The 13,857-nt window shown below is 43.6% G+C and overlaps 1 protein-coding gene across 1 annotated transcript in view; it reads right to left on the bottom strand.

The window, feature by feature from the left end:
- Positions 1-8,773: 8,773 nt before the first annotated feature.
- Positions 8,774-13,857, bottom strand: part of cacna1c (calcium channel, voltage-dependent, L type, alpha 1C subunit) — a gene marked incomplete at both ends in the record, with an annotated part of 172,676 nt that continues 167,592 nt past the window's right edge. The window contains 9 exons of the mRNA XM_084573937.1: positions 8,774-9,277; positions 9,390-9,552; positions 9,645-9,753; positions 9,852-9,948; positions 10,077-10,174; positions 10,324-10,463; positions 10,556-10,684; positions 13,161-13,187; positions 13,390-13,754. Of these exons, the coding sequence (XP_084430063.1) occupies positions 8,774-9,277; positions 9,390-9,552; positions 9,645-9,753; positions 9,852-9,948; positions 10,077-10,174; positions 10,324-10,463; positions 10,556-10,684; positions 13,161-13,187; positions 13,390-13,754 (1,632 nt within the window). The remainder of the gene's footprint in view (positions 9,278-9,389; positions 9,553-9,644; positions 9,754-9,851; positions 9,949-10,076; positions 10,175-10,323; positions 10,464-10,555; positions 10,685-13,160; positions 13,188-13,389; positions 13,755-13,857) is intronic.

The raw sequence follows: 13,857 nt of genomic DNA, 5'->3' as shown, positions 1-13,857 counted from the left end.
TAAAATCTAAAATGAAATGAATGAACGAAAAAAATAATAAAAATAAAACAAATCAAGAACTCTCCTTTAGAAAAAAAAAAAAAAGAGAAGAAGAAGAAGAAAAAGGGTGTGTCAACTGTGAGACCATGCAGTCGTCACCGAGGAAACCAAATGATGTTGGGCCAGTGTCACCTAGCGACCTCAGAACCAATGAAATCCCTCGCTGGTTGGCGGGGGAGGGGCGGGGGGAGTGGCTTATGTTAAAGAACTCAGTTACAAAACGGCCACCTGCCTCCAAAGCTACCGCAAGCACAAGAACATACTCTAGTTCATTATTTTTTTTTTATTTCTGACCATAAATAGTGCTGTTATTAAATACTACATTTAACAGTAGCGTCACTACTAATATTAACAACAAATTGGTCTCGGTGCGAAACGCCTCCCTCTGGAAAAATAATCGACTTAAACAGACTTCGTTCTGATGACGGAAAAGAACAAGAATGTACAAACAGCTCAGTCCTGTCAAAGGCCCTTTAACACTTTGCATGAGTAGTGACCCAAGACTACGAACAAGACACTACTACTGACCAGTGGACAACGGAGCCACGTAGGCCCAGGCCTGAATAATGAGGTTGGCGAAAGGCAGGGAGAAGACCTAACCAAAAAAAACAAAGCTGAATCAACGCTGTCAGAGATAAAAATGTGTCAACAAAGAGTAAAAACCACAAGTTTTAATGTCGACGGTGGTTCAAACATACACATTTCCTCAAATTAGACATCTGTGTGAACCAAATCTAGGAAGAGCATCGCCACGTCCTACAATCAAGGGATAACTTAAACGATTCGCTGCTGCCACACCTCTAGAGCCAAAGAAAGTCGACATTGGAGACTCTCCTCAAGCCCCACCAGCCTGTGGGCGCAGCGTTTCTTATGTTCAGACAGGGTTTTCTATGGAAATTCAAATATATGCACAAGAAAGAATGAGGGATAAACTACGCGAGGCCTTCGAGGTCAAAACAGTCGTCCTAAGTATTCACATAAAAGGTGCTGCTACACGATGAGTACCTACTCTACATGTTATTTCTAAGACTACAGGGCAAGCAAATCTCATCTATCGGGTTCAGATTAGGGGCTCATCAGCCCCCCGCCAAGAGAAAACAAGGACAAGGGTTGTTTTCTTTTAACTTCCGGGACAAATCAAAATGGCGATCATGCGTCAGGTTGAGAATCCTGTTAGAAAAAAAGTTCTTCTGTTTGAGTGTTACTATGCGCTCCTGCAATGTGCACAAGGGTTTTTCCAAATTATTTCAAGACACTGGAATCAATTTCCCCCACAGTTAATCTGCTTTTTGAGCCTATCTCACAACAGATATCTTGATTTCTGTGACTATTCTGGATTAAATAAACTCTATAACCGTCATTTAATTCAATTTTGCTGTAAATATTCTATGATCACCGACAAGAAACGTCATCTTAGTCTACTTCCTGAACCGTAGGTCACAGTTAATCCATCAAGAATGTCATTTTGCCGTGATCGTAATCAATTGCAATCCTAATATCTCTCCTTAAAGTCACACCTTCGCACATGCAACAAACAGACAAAGGCAAATCTATACACAAAGGAAACTTATCAGTGGTTATTTCCAAACCTAGTGGGAGCCTCTATTCGCAAAAACCCAGCACGTGTAGAGTTGGATAAAAACAAAGGGTTCTTTTAATCCTCCTACAGACTGCAGCATCCTGCTCCAAACTGCCATTCAGTATCTTATAAGTTAGATATAATTTTTCTATCATTTAATATATAAAATAGAAGATGCATGTAATATAAACTTGTATTTAATAATATAATCCCTCTTTAACCTTCTGTCTACTTTCAGCAGCCTCAAAACAACATCTGTACAACAACAGAGAAACGGAGAGAGACGATTCTCTCGTTCCTCCAGAAGAGAGAGAGACAGAGAACCGGTGTTTTTAATCAGATTTAATCTACGACAACAGGCTCTGCTAATTTTACCTAGAAAATAAAACAATCTATATTCAAAATAGTCATCTTAAAATAGTCTTTGTCATGATCGAGCGATGAGCGGGAAACACTTTGCGAGAAAATATAACGCGCTTCTGTTGCACGACGAGGAGATCTGAGCGACCACGACGGGAAAAAAGGAACATCTGCTCTCTGGTCTTTCTCTCACTTTTATGTGTAAAATACTATTTTTCGTTAAGAGTATGTTTTTATATGACACGGTTGGGTCAGACTTGCCACAAAGAAACTGTGATAACAACTTATTTCCAGGCTAAATCCAACATGTTTCTGCATAAAGAGGAAAAACACAATTGAATTCTATTCAACATGCTATTTGGGCCGGACGCTAAACTACTTCTTAACTCTGCAAACAATGCAGATGAATTCATTTCTCCGGACACATGTAGTTGAAGTCCTCCAAATAAAAAAAGGTAGAAGCTACACGTTTTAAATGGCTCAAAACTTACAGAAATCCTCGGTAGGTGGATTTTTTTGGTTCCGTCTTTAGTTGCTAGGATAGTGTGTGTTTTTTAAAAGCTTACAGTGTATATGTATGTGTATATATATATATATTTAAATATGTGTGTTTTGCTGATGCAGGACTAGTTTTAGAGAGACATGTCTCTCAGTGCTACAGTAGGAGTATGACCAGACGCCGGCCTGCACTCTGGCAGGTTGCTGGTAGATTGACACGTTTCAGACCTCTTCACAAAACAATAGCACAAACACAAGCAAAGATTTAGGTTCGATTCATGATCTGTCTGTGTGGAAAGTTCTCCGCGTCCTCGTGTCTTTTAAAAACTGAACAAAGACCTTATTTGTGGGGTCACGGCACCAGCTGATTAATAGATTTTGGCTGCGGTGAGAAATTAAATCTGTAAATGTGTAATCAAAAAGCTAAGGATCTTTATGTCTGTGTCGACTGAAAAGCTCAATAATGTGGAAATCCCTCAAGCTCCCTATGAGACCCACTGTGTATATTCCACTACTTCCCTGCTGGTTCCTTTTGGTTAATAATACAGTGAATAAAGTGGGACTTTTACTTCAATAAATTCATACTGACCCCTCCAGTCAGTAGGCCTATATAACACATTTCCAATATTTCAGTAAGTACATTCCCAAACAAGTGTCCCGCCTGCTCCGTACTCTAACATTCTGGTGATTAAATATTATATATTCATATATATCTTAGCTATATATGGTATATAAAAATATACAATCGTTGGCTAGTGGTGAGACAAAAGATATCATCGTTCACGTAGGACCAGTACTTTATATCTCCTCAGAGAGAAACCCATGCACATAAAACATCACTTGGATATATAACTCACCGTGTCAGAACTTAGAGCACCCTGAAATCCCCCTAAAAATGAAAATAAAAGAAGATCTACATCCTTACATCCCAAACAATGGATTGTCTTTACTCTCTCAGTCTCTGCTTTCACTTGGGAGGGATTGACTTGAATTTGAACTGCAGGCTTTGTGGCAGAGGGCTGTTGCGGAGAAATCCGGGGAGGTAGCGTACACATCTGCAGCTCATGAGCCAGATAACAATACACTGAGGCAGACACACACACACACGCACACACACACACAGAGAATACACTACAATTTGGATAATGTGACTACTAGTAAAACACAGGTATATAACAGCAGCATGAGTACACTTCTTCTTCTGCTAATGAATCAAATCAAGTACATTTACTTGCAGGAATGGATGCTATGCTCCCTGACAACCACCCTGACTGAATACAGTACAACTAAATCATTATGCTATATGGTTTTGAAGACTGTATGCGCAGATTTTACAGCTAACTCTCAGTTTACTCAAGATAAAGGTTACTTGGAGGATCTCTAGCATGATGAAACCACCTTCTCAGAATTAATATGGAATCAGGGTAGAGCTTTAGATAATGTTTTCATTAGAACAATAGTGTGTGTGTGTTGCGTACCTCCTGTCCGTGTCTAGTACCTTAGGGTAAGTTGGTCCTTTTCATAGGAGTTATTCTCACTGGGCCATCAACGCATCATCAGACAGGGTTGTTCACGATTTACTATTTGTGTCGTGTTTCATATTTGTATCTCTTTCCTTCTCTGGGTTAAGAACCTGAAAATAAACTAAAGAACCCAATAAAGACATCATAAGATATGCAAAATGCCCCTCTGCTGCCGTCCTTTTCAAAATCTAAAGAAAAAATACCGACTTTAATCACTGTATTTACACGAAATAGAAAAAAGCTACTCTTGTCATAATGATACTCAACCTGATTGGAACAAAACGACGGCAAAAAAACGGGAACGCTCGAATGTCAAACGTGTGAACCTCATGCAATACTGATGGCACACCCACGGACCTCAATCCATTTATAGAACCATAACTGGAAATAAACAAGCAGAAGGGATATGGTCAAAAAGGCATTGGGTCGGGGAGACGGAGTCGGGTTGTTGGAGGTTTTAGCTGCGCTCCAAACCACAAGCAAGACACTGACTCAAAGTCACCGCCGCAATACGTTTGACCAACACCCCGGCACGAGAAAGATAAATAAATACATCTGTACTATACTGCACTGCAATGTACCTGATTTTCAAGTATGTTAGGTTTTTCTGGCATGGAAACCGCTGAGTTTACTTAAAAATCCAACAAACAGAAAGTAATACATCTTCATGATACTGTATAATATATTTTTGTTGTTTTTTTTTTCCACTTTCACAAGTTTTTATATTTACTTCGGGAACCTTGTATACAGTCATAGTTATTGCATTGTTTTTGCATATCTTGTGGGTTGCAGGAGTACACCCACTCACACTTTTATACTGCAACACAACACCTCATAGTCCATGCTTACCTATATATATAGAGAGAGAGAGAACAAAAAATAAAAACAGACAAAAAAAAGGACTGCAATGCTGCTCCAATCCACACGGGGGCGCCACATGTCTCTGAATCTCTCTCACCTGATAAACCTTAAATACACACACGGCAAAAAAGCCTGGATTGGTGAGCATCCCTTTTCTTTATAAAAGTAAAGGATTTGACTTGGAGTTTAAGTATATTCCATCACAGATAAAAATGGAAAACATCTGTTACGCGTAAATTGGAAATTTTAATACCCTAATTTCATGTTGGCCCAGAGCTCCAGGTAACTGCTGTTTTTCATTACATGGTTTCTAATCTGCTTTGAGAGACTAACATTCATGGCGGTTGCTATACTGGCAGATAAAAATGGTTGGTAGCCAGCAGACATGCTGACTGGCTCCACTGTAGCAGCTTAGATATGGATAAAAACTACAATTCGGGTGCCTGCTGGTTGCATTTGTCATTCAGGATTTAACAGGCGTCAGGTCGAAATCACGGAAATCAGCCTACATAACCAAGAGAAACTCTGTGGTGGCTTTTAAATACAGATCCAACAAAATGTGTTTTTGCTCATTTTAACTTTAAACTGAATCCAGATGTTAGCACCCTTGAACACATCCAAATCTTTAGACCTTAACGTTTAGACCTTTGACTAAAAAAAACTTCTTATAGTGTAATTGATGCCCGCCACTAGCCGCAAACTACCCTCTAGTTCAGTGTTAGGATATAACTGAAAATAAAAGCTGTAGATATCGTCATGGATTCCCAGACAGATGCGTCTTCGGAGTTTGCAGTATGAACCTAACCACGAGACAACGACGCCACTGGAACATAACTCAACATTCACATTTAGATTGCATAATAATGACAGGAGTCTGTTACTGGCACAGGATGCAGTGTATGGCAGTGTGTTCATGCGTACCCTTTCCCTGCCACAAACCTGCTCTGCTAAAAACATGAAGGAATAAACAGTAAGTCTTTAACGGTGAGCCAAAGAAATGCGACAGTGTCTATGCGTGGGGCGTTCAAATAGATTTTAGGGATGTTTAAGAGTATGCTCTTAAAATATATTGTGTTTTTTCCAAATTTATGATGACATTTATAGTGGAAGTCGTAACATTTTGGAGAGTTTAACTGCTTCTGCTTTAAATATTATAAAGCTGGCGACGTGATAATAATAAAAGTAGCAACTGGTAACAGTGATAATGTCGTCGGGAATGTTTGTTTTTGTTTTTTTGGAGAAGTTACAGTATCAAAGTGAGACCTGTGCTCTGTGTATCGTACTGAGGCTTGAATACCATACCTGGTTATGGCCGAACCTTATCTCAAGTGAAACTATAATTGAGGAGCTAAACTAAAATAGAGGAAAAGTCAATCCTATAAGCCATTTGAGACGAAAAGAAAAGCCTACAAGAGATCGTCCAGGATGCAACTTCCCTCCGAGTTTTTAGACCCAATTAGGAAATTATACCACAGGCAGGAAATTAGTTCAATAAGTTGGTGATATGAGCCTCAGACAAAGAGATGTGATTCAGAAGTCTTGCAGCATCTGTACACCAGCCCTAATAAGAGTTAATTTGGAGTATTAAACGATGACATGGTGTGACGTGTGTTACAGCCGAGCGATCAGGGTTCATTCACAAAGGCGTCACTGTGGCAGTAGGATATCGGTAGCTTCAGCCACTCAGAGCAACCCTCCACCTCGAAAATAAGAAAAGCAGCGAGGCTCCTTACCTTCCGGCCGAGCTGCTGCAACGCCGAAACTCTGACCCTGTCTCTGACCCTCTCTCTGACCTCGCTGCACACCTTACGCCTGACTACCTCTAAACAGGGAAATAAAGAAAAGTAATGCGATGACTAGTCTTCAAATACAGAGCCGGCTTCCGACTCTGCAGCTTGGCTAAAAAGTAAAAACCGTGCTAAAGAAATCGCAAAGCTTTGGAAGCATGCCTGTCCATGGTAACCCTGTGTTAAGGAGGCCCATTATCACACTCACACACACACACACACACACACACACACACAAACACCATACTTGTAATGCTACCTTAATTTACTGTCTAGGCTTAAAATCAGCTTTTTAGAATACGTAAGTAACACACACGCACATTCGCTCGCACATTTTTTTCTCTTCTGGGAAAAATAAATAAATAAATAGATACAATCTGTAAAAGGTGCATACTGATAGAGAGAAAGACCCCCCTTTTAGATACACACACTACCTCAACACACGCGCTCGCACCCACGCATACGTCCTGTACTAAAACGCAAACACTCGTCCGCACGCACAAATTTAGTTACGCACTCGTACGCAAACACTACGCCCTGCTTCAATACTTAAAACCTCTTAAAGTTCTCCTAAAATAAACTGAGCAAAAAATACATTTATAAGACCAGCACCCCGATTGTGCAAACAAATCAAGGATAAATTAAACCAATAACATCATGAATAGAAAACAAAATAGTCATGGCTAGCCAGTTTTGCACAATATTGAACTGTTAAATACATAGTGGGCGTGGTCTGTAGAAAGAGTGTGTGGCAGCAAATCCAATAGGATTCCACGCTGAGAGGAAGAGGAGGGCCTCGGAGAAGGAAGTGAGGTTGATTGACGGCAGACCCTGTGTTGGATCCATGCCCAGAGTCTGTTTTCTGTTCAATCGGTCACTCTCCCGTTCTGGCCTCCGCGCCCCGCCATCTCTGTGGCCCCGTTCGACAAAAACACACCTCCCCGAGGGCTGGAAAAGCCAAAAAAACAAACAAAAAAAGAAAACAGCGATGGAGGGAGCCAGATGGTAAAATAACCAAAGAGGAGGGAGGAAGGATAGAGGAAGGAGTGAGGAGCGGCGAGGTATGAGGCAGAAAAGGGGGCTTGCTGTCTCTGGTTAGCCACCAAATGCTCCTCCCATTTCCTGTTTGGGGCAGCAAGTGGGTGTGGCCAAATGAGGAAAAGGAGGAAAAGCCAGATCAAGGTGGCAGACATGGTGAGTTTGTCTCCCGCTGAAGTCTTACTGACCAGCGGAGAAAAAAAAGAGCTGGCTAGCTTCCTCCTGGCCAGAGTGTCTCTCTCTGTCTGTGGCCCCCTATAGCAGTCCCTCAAATCCTTCCCCCCTGTTTTCTGGAGGCGGTGTGTCACCTTACTCCCACCCCCAGGCTGGCAGGGCTGTGCTCCAAGGTTCCTTAGCTTTGGAAGAGGAGGAGAAACGAGATTTTAAACAGGGCTTTTCTGGCCCCTGTTTTACTCAATACAGCGCTTCGTCATCAGTTAACCAAGAAGGAGGAGGTTGACCTTTAACCTCAAGTGGGTGCGGTCAGATTGTAATCCATAACTGACCCCTCCACGAGCTGGTCTGCTGTCCCCTACCTGGCGTCATGGCGGCCAGACAAACAACAATAACACAACAGCAAAGTAGGCATAGAAAATGAAAACATTAGACACACTATGTTGTCTGCAGGACGTCCCATAGCAAGGCTTCCTGCCTCTGTGGTCTACCTTTCCTTCGTTCCTTTTTTTGCTTGTCTCTACTTTTCTGCTCTTCACACGTTGAGGACATGATAAAACTGTGAGGCACTTTAGAGACACACTCAGACACGTGTGGAGAACACACACACACACGTACGTACAAATAGAGAAAATCATAGCTCACGCAGACACACACACACACAAGCATATAGTGTCTTATACTTTACTACAAACATTCACACACATACTAACTCATATAAACCAGGTGTTTCAGGTTGCATCACTGGCCGCCACTGTCCAGAGCGACAGTGAGTGTGTGTGTGTTTGAGTGTGTGTGTGTTTGTGAAGGTCGGGGACAGACAGAGCCAGCCGCGGCACCGTTAGCCAGCACTGACCAGCGTCAATCTGATGTCAGAGGGGCCAGTTGGGCCGATGAACCCGCCGAGCTGACTCCTACAAGCTTGTCACACACTCCATATCCTCATCCTCCAACAGCCCGCTGTTCCTCTGTCGCGCTCCTCCAATCACAACCGAGCTTCTGTGGTGCCCCTCTTCCCTCCCTCCCGCCTCTTCCTCCTCCTCTTCTCGTTCTCTCCCCCTGGCTAGCAGCTCCTGCCGCTCCTCTATAGAGGACGGCCCGTGGACGGAGACTCTGCTCCCTCCCGCCTCTCCCCCACCTTCGCTGGGACTCAAGCTGACCACTCGGTCCCTGTGCGTTACTACTGCTGCTGCTGCTGCTGCTGTGTGGAAGGGGAGGAGGTTGCCGTTAGGGTTGTGCTGAGAGGCGGCGGAGGCGCTGGGCGTGGCGTTCGTTGGGGAGTTGCCGTTGAGTATGTTGTTGGCGGCGTGCTCCATCTCCTCAATGGTCATGTCGCAAGCATCAGCCAACTCGGCTTTGGTCGCCTCGATGAAGGACGGGTCCTGGGCGAAATGGCCCAAGCCCTCTGATATTAGCACCTTCAGAGGGAAATGGGGAAAAGGGGAAAGGACGATGAAGAGTGGGTTACATTAAAGAGAGTTACTTCCTCCAACCTGTCCACAAACAAATGCACATGCGATGCACACGTACCGCCTCCACCAAACTGCCTGCGCTGCCATGACATAGCGAGCTGGAGTCTTTTCCCAGTAGCGAGGGCACTGTCAGCGACACCGGCCGCGGTGCTCTCTGACTGGACGCTGACATGCTAGGCGTGGGGCTGGTGCCCCGGCTGTTCCCATTACTGTCACTGTACCTAGAGGGCAAGGCAACAGCATCATGTAGACTAGTTATTTGAACCTAAACTGAAACGTGTAGCAGCTCTTTTCAAGTCTTTTCAAGTCTTACCAGGGCCCACAGTTGACAGAGGGCAAGCTGGTATTGAGCTTTTCATGGGAGTTGGAGCCCTCTAGCCTCAGAGAGGGAACTCGCTGGTAGGAGGCGTCACTGCAATGGGCTAGAGACAGGCAAAAGAGAAAAAAAAAAAGCATGCAGTTACAAAACTGCACTTGACAAATGGTTTATTTGGCCTTCGATGAGAAAGGATGTGCGCACCTGTGGGACTTGCTGGAGGCGTGGAGCACAGCCGACTGAAGAGGGTAGGTGAGTGACTTCTTCTGAGCAGAGGACTCAGTCCTGCCACAGCCAGCGCCTGGATGAGGAGGAGGAGAGAGCAGGGGAAGGTTAGGTTTGCCAAACTCATATGCTGTAGTAGTAAATATATATTTACAGCTTAGTTTATGTGTAACTCTGAGTCTTCATTATATGGGTGTCAACTACCTGATGATGTACGAGATGTAAGGGTACAGCCGTCTTCTGGGAGACATCCGGCCTCGACTGTCTCCGGAGACACTCCAGATGGAAGGACGACCTCCTCCCTGGCACCCACGCCGCAAATATGCAAACACACAGCACGTAGACGCATGTAAATGACAGTGAAAGTAAACACTGCAGTCACACGAGCAGACAAGTTGCACCAACACTTACAGGAAAAGAGTTTGTTATTTGTGAGTGTGTGTCTGCTCACCCAGAGAAGTGGGGCAGAGGAAGACTCTCCTGGGAGACTGCCACCCTCCTCCTCCTCCTCCTCCTCCTCTTCTGTCCTCCACCTCCTCTGCTTCCTCCATGGGAGTGAGCTGCTTACATGTTTCATCATGATACACCAGCCTAACAAGTTGCACACATAAGAAGTTAGACAAACCTTGTGAGTTGATAAAATTTGACTTTTGCTTTTGAGTGTGTGTTTGTTTCGGTCGTACATGTCAGAGGAGAGCGAGTGGTCATCCTCGGGGAACTCCCTGTCGTCGCCATAGCTCTCATCGTACGTCTCCTCCGTCGAACCTTCCCCTCGCCGGATGATGGGCAGACGACTGTCACTCGAGTCCGAGCTACAAACAGACAAGCAAACGACCGGACAAGCAAACAAAACACACGAAATGAACATAAACACGCAACACAGATGGAGGAGAAACAGGTAGACAAATAGGCAAACGGATGTGAACACACAGAAAACAAAAAGCAGATGATTAGCAACAACGAGCTTAGGAGGCGACGGGAAAAACCCACGGAGGCTTAACTACTGTGTGTAGGAAAAGGAAGGACGAGAAGAAGAAGAAGTTTAAGGAGAAGCGGGCGGGAATTTCAGCTATTTTTGCTGAAGCGAAATGGCGAAGAGCATTAAAGGCAGCACCTGGAATATGAGAAATGATAGCAGGACTGAAGTTCAGACATCTTTAAAGAGTAAAGAGAAAGGTACAGTAATGAAAGACTGTACGAGCTAATGTTGCTGGCTAACCCTTGGAGAGCAGTATTTTAATGTAGGCCTGCAGGGAAATTAAACAGGAACTCTAACTTATGCTGTTGTCATCATTCCAAGTGAAGGCCAATTAACTCAGAGAATAAGAGGCAGTCAGATATGTCTGCACTACACTGGATTAAATGTTAATAACAGAAAAAAAAACATCTTAAACTCGGCCCCTAAGAACAGAAATATGTAAACTCTGCGTATAGTCTATAACAAGCTGCATCGTCCTTGCATCTCAAAGATGTCTTCTCATCAGTCACATCTATTTCATACCCCAGTCGTAAGCTTTAAGGAGACATTCGGATGTTTGAATTCTCATTTATTCTTCTTCATCAGATTGTCCAGTGGCAACGGAAACTTCTCTCGAGAACAATGTGATGAGGAAAAAGTAAAATACAATTTCAAAATGCCACAATGTCCCTTTAATCAGCTATTTAAGGGCTCCATAGCAGACTCTGGGTTAGAGCGGCACTCGATAGAAAAGAAACCTGACTTTGCTCAAGCACAGGTGGAGGTTAAGGTGTTGCTAAATAGATCAAATCCAAAGAGACGGCACATCTGAAAGCTCATACTTGGCTTTACCTGCAATGGAGCACTTAATTGTATATCATTTACTGTCTGCAGCTGGGAAAGTGAATGAGTAAACCTGTTATACTTCAACAAAGCACGGTTTATGCCTCTGTGGGACTAAGGCACTATAACCTACGCACGTAGCCTACGTTGGTGTGAGCCATTTATACTTGTGCGCACGTCAGTCTGGCTCGCTCAGTAACAACGCCACCCAAACGCTAGCTGGCGGTGTCTCTTTTTTTTGCTAGTCTGGTTAATTTTTGTTTCTACTTCCTGCTTCACTTTCAGTAATGGGGACTGAACCTCCGTATCTCCTTTTGTAACCTCCTCAGTTAACCTTTCCTCGAAATAATAAAACGGAAGCGCGCTGCTACCAAGCGGACCAATCACAGCTCTTACATTTCTGGGGAGGTGCACGTCAGGCTATACGGTGTTAGGGTCTGCGTAGGGTCCGGGCTAAATTGATGCAGAGGTATAAACCGTGCATTAATATTATGTGAAAATGACTAATAAATATACATGCTATTGAAGATGTAGTGAGTAAAAATGTCTCTGACGGAGGTTTTCCATCTAAACATATGGCCAGCCTGCCAGAGGGTCTAATCTGGCCCGTAGCATGAATTTGCTAAGAAAGTGCGAAAATTACACTGAAGACTGCAATTTTTCAATGGAAATAACTGATATCCCTAATTTGTCCACTGTTTTAGAAAGAGAAGTGGACAGAACACAACACTGAACGCCAAGACTCAACAGCAGACAGCAATGTGCCCAAGTTGCACTTATTTTTCTTTAGGATAATTTATTAAAGGTAAGCATTTTCCTAATTCAGTTGTTCTTCTTTGCACTACAACAAATGGAAGAAATCTGGAGTTGTCGTTACTTATAGATTATTATCTTACTGGTCCGGCCCTCTTGAGCTTGTTGCCACGTGAACTAAAATGAGTTTGACACCCCTGATCTAAAGTTTGCTATTTAAATTTCTAGAATAACTTTTTATGGACCCAAGTCCAAATTTTAAATTATGCAGGGCCGATTTCATGGTACGTACTGTACATTTTCCACTATTACACAAATGAACTGTACGTTCAAACTAGCAGATAAGTATGAGCTTTCAGATGTTTCCATATATTTATAAGTAGAAGACACTGTGTCTAACCCAGACCTGCCTTTACAGACAATAAAACAGCAGCAAACAGCAGCCCCTGATAGGAGAGGTTTGGCCATGTTGCACCAAACGGTCCATCTGTGGCTTTGGTAGCTGATTTTTATAGTAGCAGCGTGTAGCTTAGCTTTGCGACTGAAGCACTATGTGCATAGCAACAAGTGTCACTATAGCACCTTAACAGCTTTGCTTTTGTTTATATGTATATATATAGCATCATGAAATCTTTTTGCGCGCACTGAGGGGACTAACACACACATACACACACCCATACACACACACACACACACACACACACACTTTCTCTCTCCGTCCCCTTTCAACATACCGCATGAGGGTGTCATAAAAACACGTCCTGCTCGCCACCAGAAACAAAAGACAGGGAAAGAAAGCAGGTAGTAAAAAGAAAGTGAAGAAAATAGTGGAATTATTTATGCCAAAACTGGAATAGATTTAGTTAAGTATGCCAGAAAAACTAGTAACTGTCTCAGTTCAAAAGCACATAAAGTAGGAAAGAAAGAAGAGACTCAACACAGTGCTTTCTACTCTACACTCACCTTTTTGGAGGAAAGCACCACGCAGACCTTGGCAGGAGGATGGGGGTGAGCGGCTGCCCCGTGTGCCCGTCCACAGTGCTTATAGACGGGCTGGGGAATCGACTGATGCCCTGGGTCGTCACCCCGGCCATGCCAGTGTTGTTGGCATTGTTGATATTGGCGTTGGAGCCGGATGAGGAGTAAGAGGAAGGGGTGAAAGTGGTCGAGTCCATAAGCTTCTCATGGGACGGGCTCTCGCCTTCGCACGGCGAGCCTTTCTGGCTGATGTGCAAAGGACGCTGCGTGGTGAAGGACTGCGGGAAAGACCCACGGCCGTCACTCTGGTTGTAGTAGTTGACGTGGTTGCCAAACAAGCCACCAGAGCGCTGTGGCGTCAAGAGGAGGGAAAAATATGTTAAAGTAGTGCTGAAGTTCTATCTTGCTGCACATAACACTCACGTAATATTTACTACTGTCACATTCACAACT

This window comes from Chelon labrosus (assembly GCF_963514085.1).
Source record: "Chelon labrosus genome assembly, chromosome: 23".
NCBI lineage: Eukaryota > Metazoa > Chordata > Actinopteri > Mugiliformes > Mugilidae > Chelon > Chelon labrosus.
This window is presented reverse-complemented; position numbering and strand designations above follow the sequence as displayed.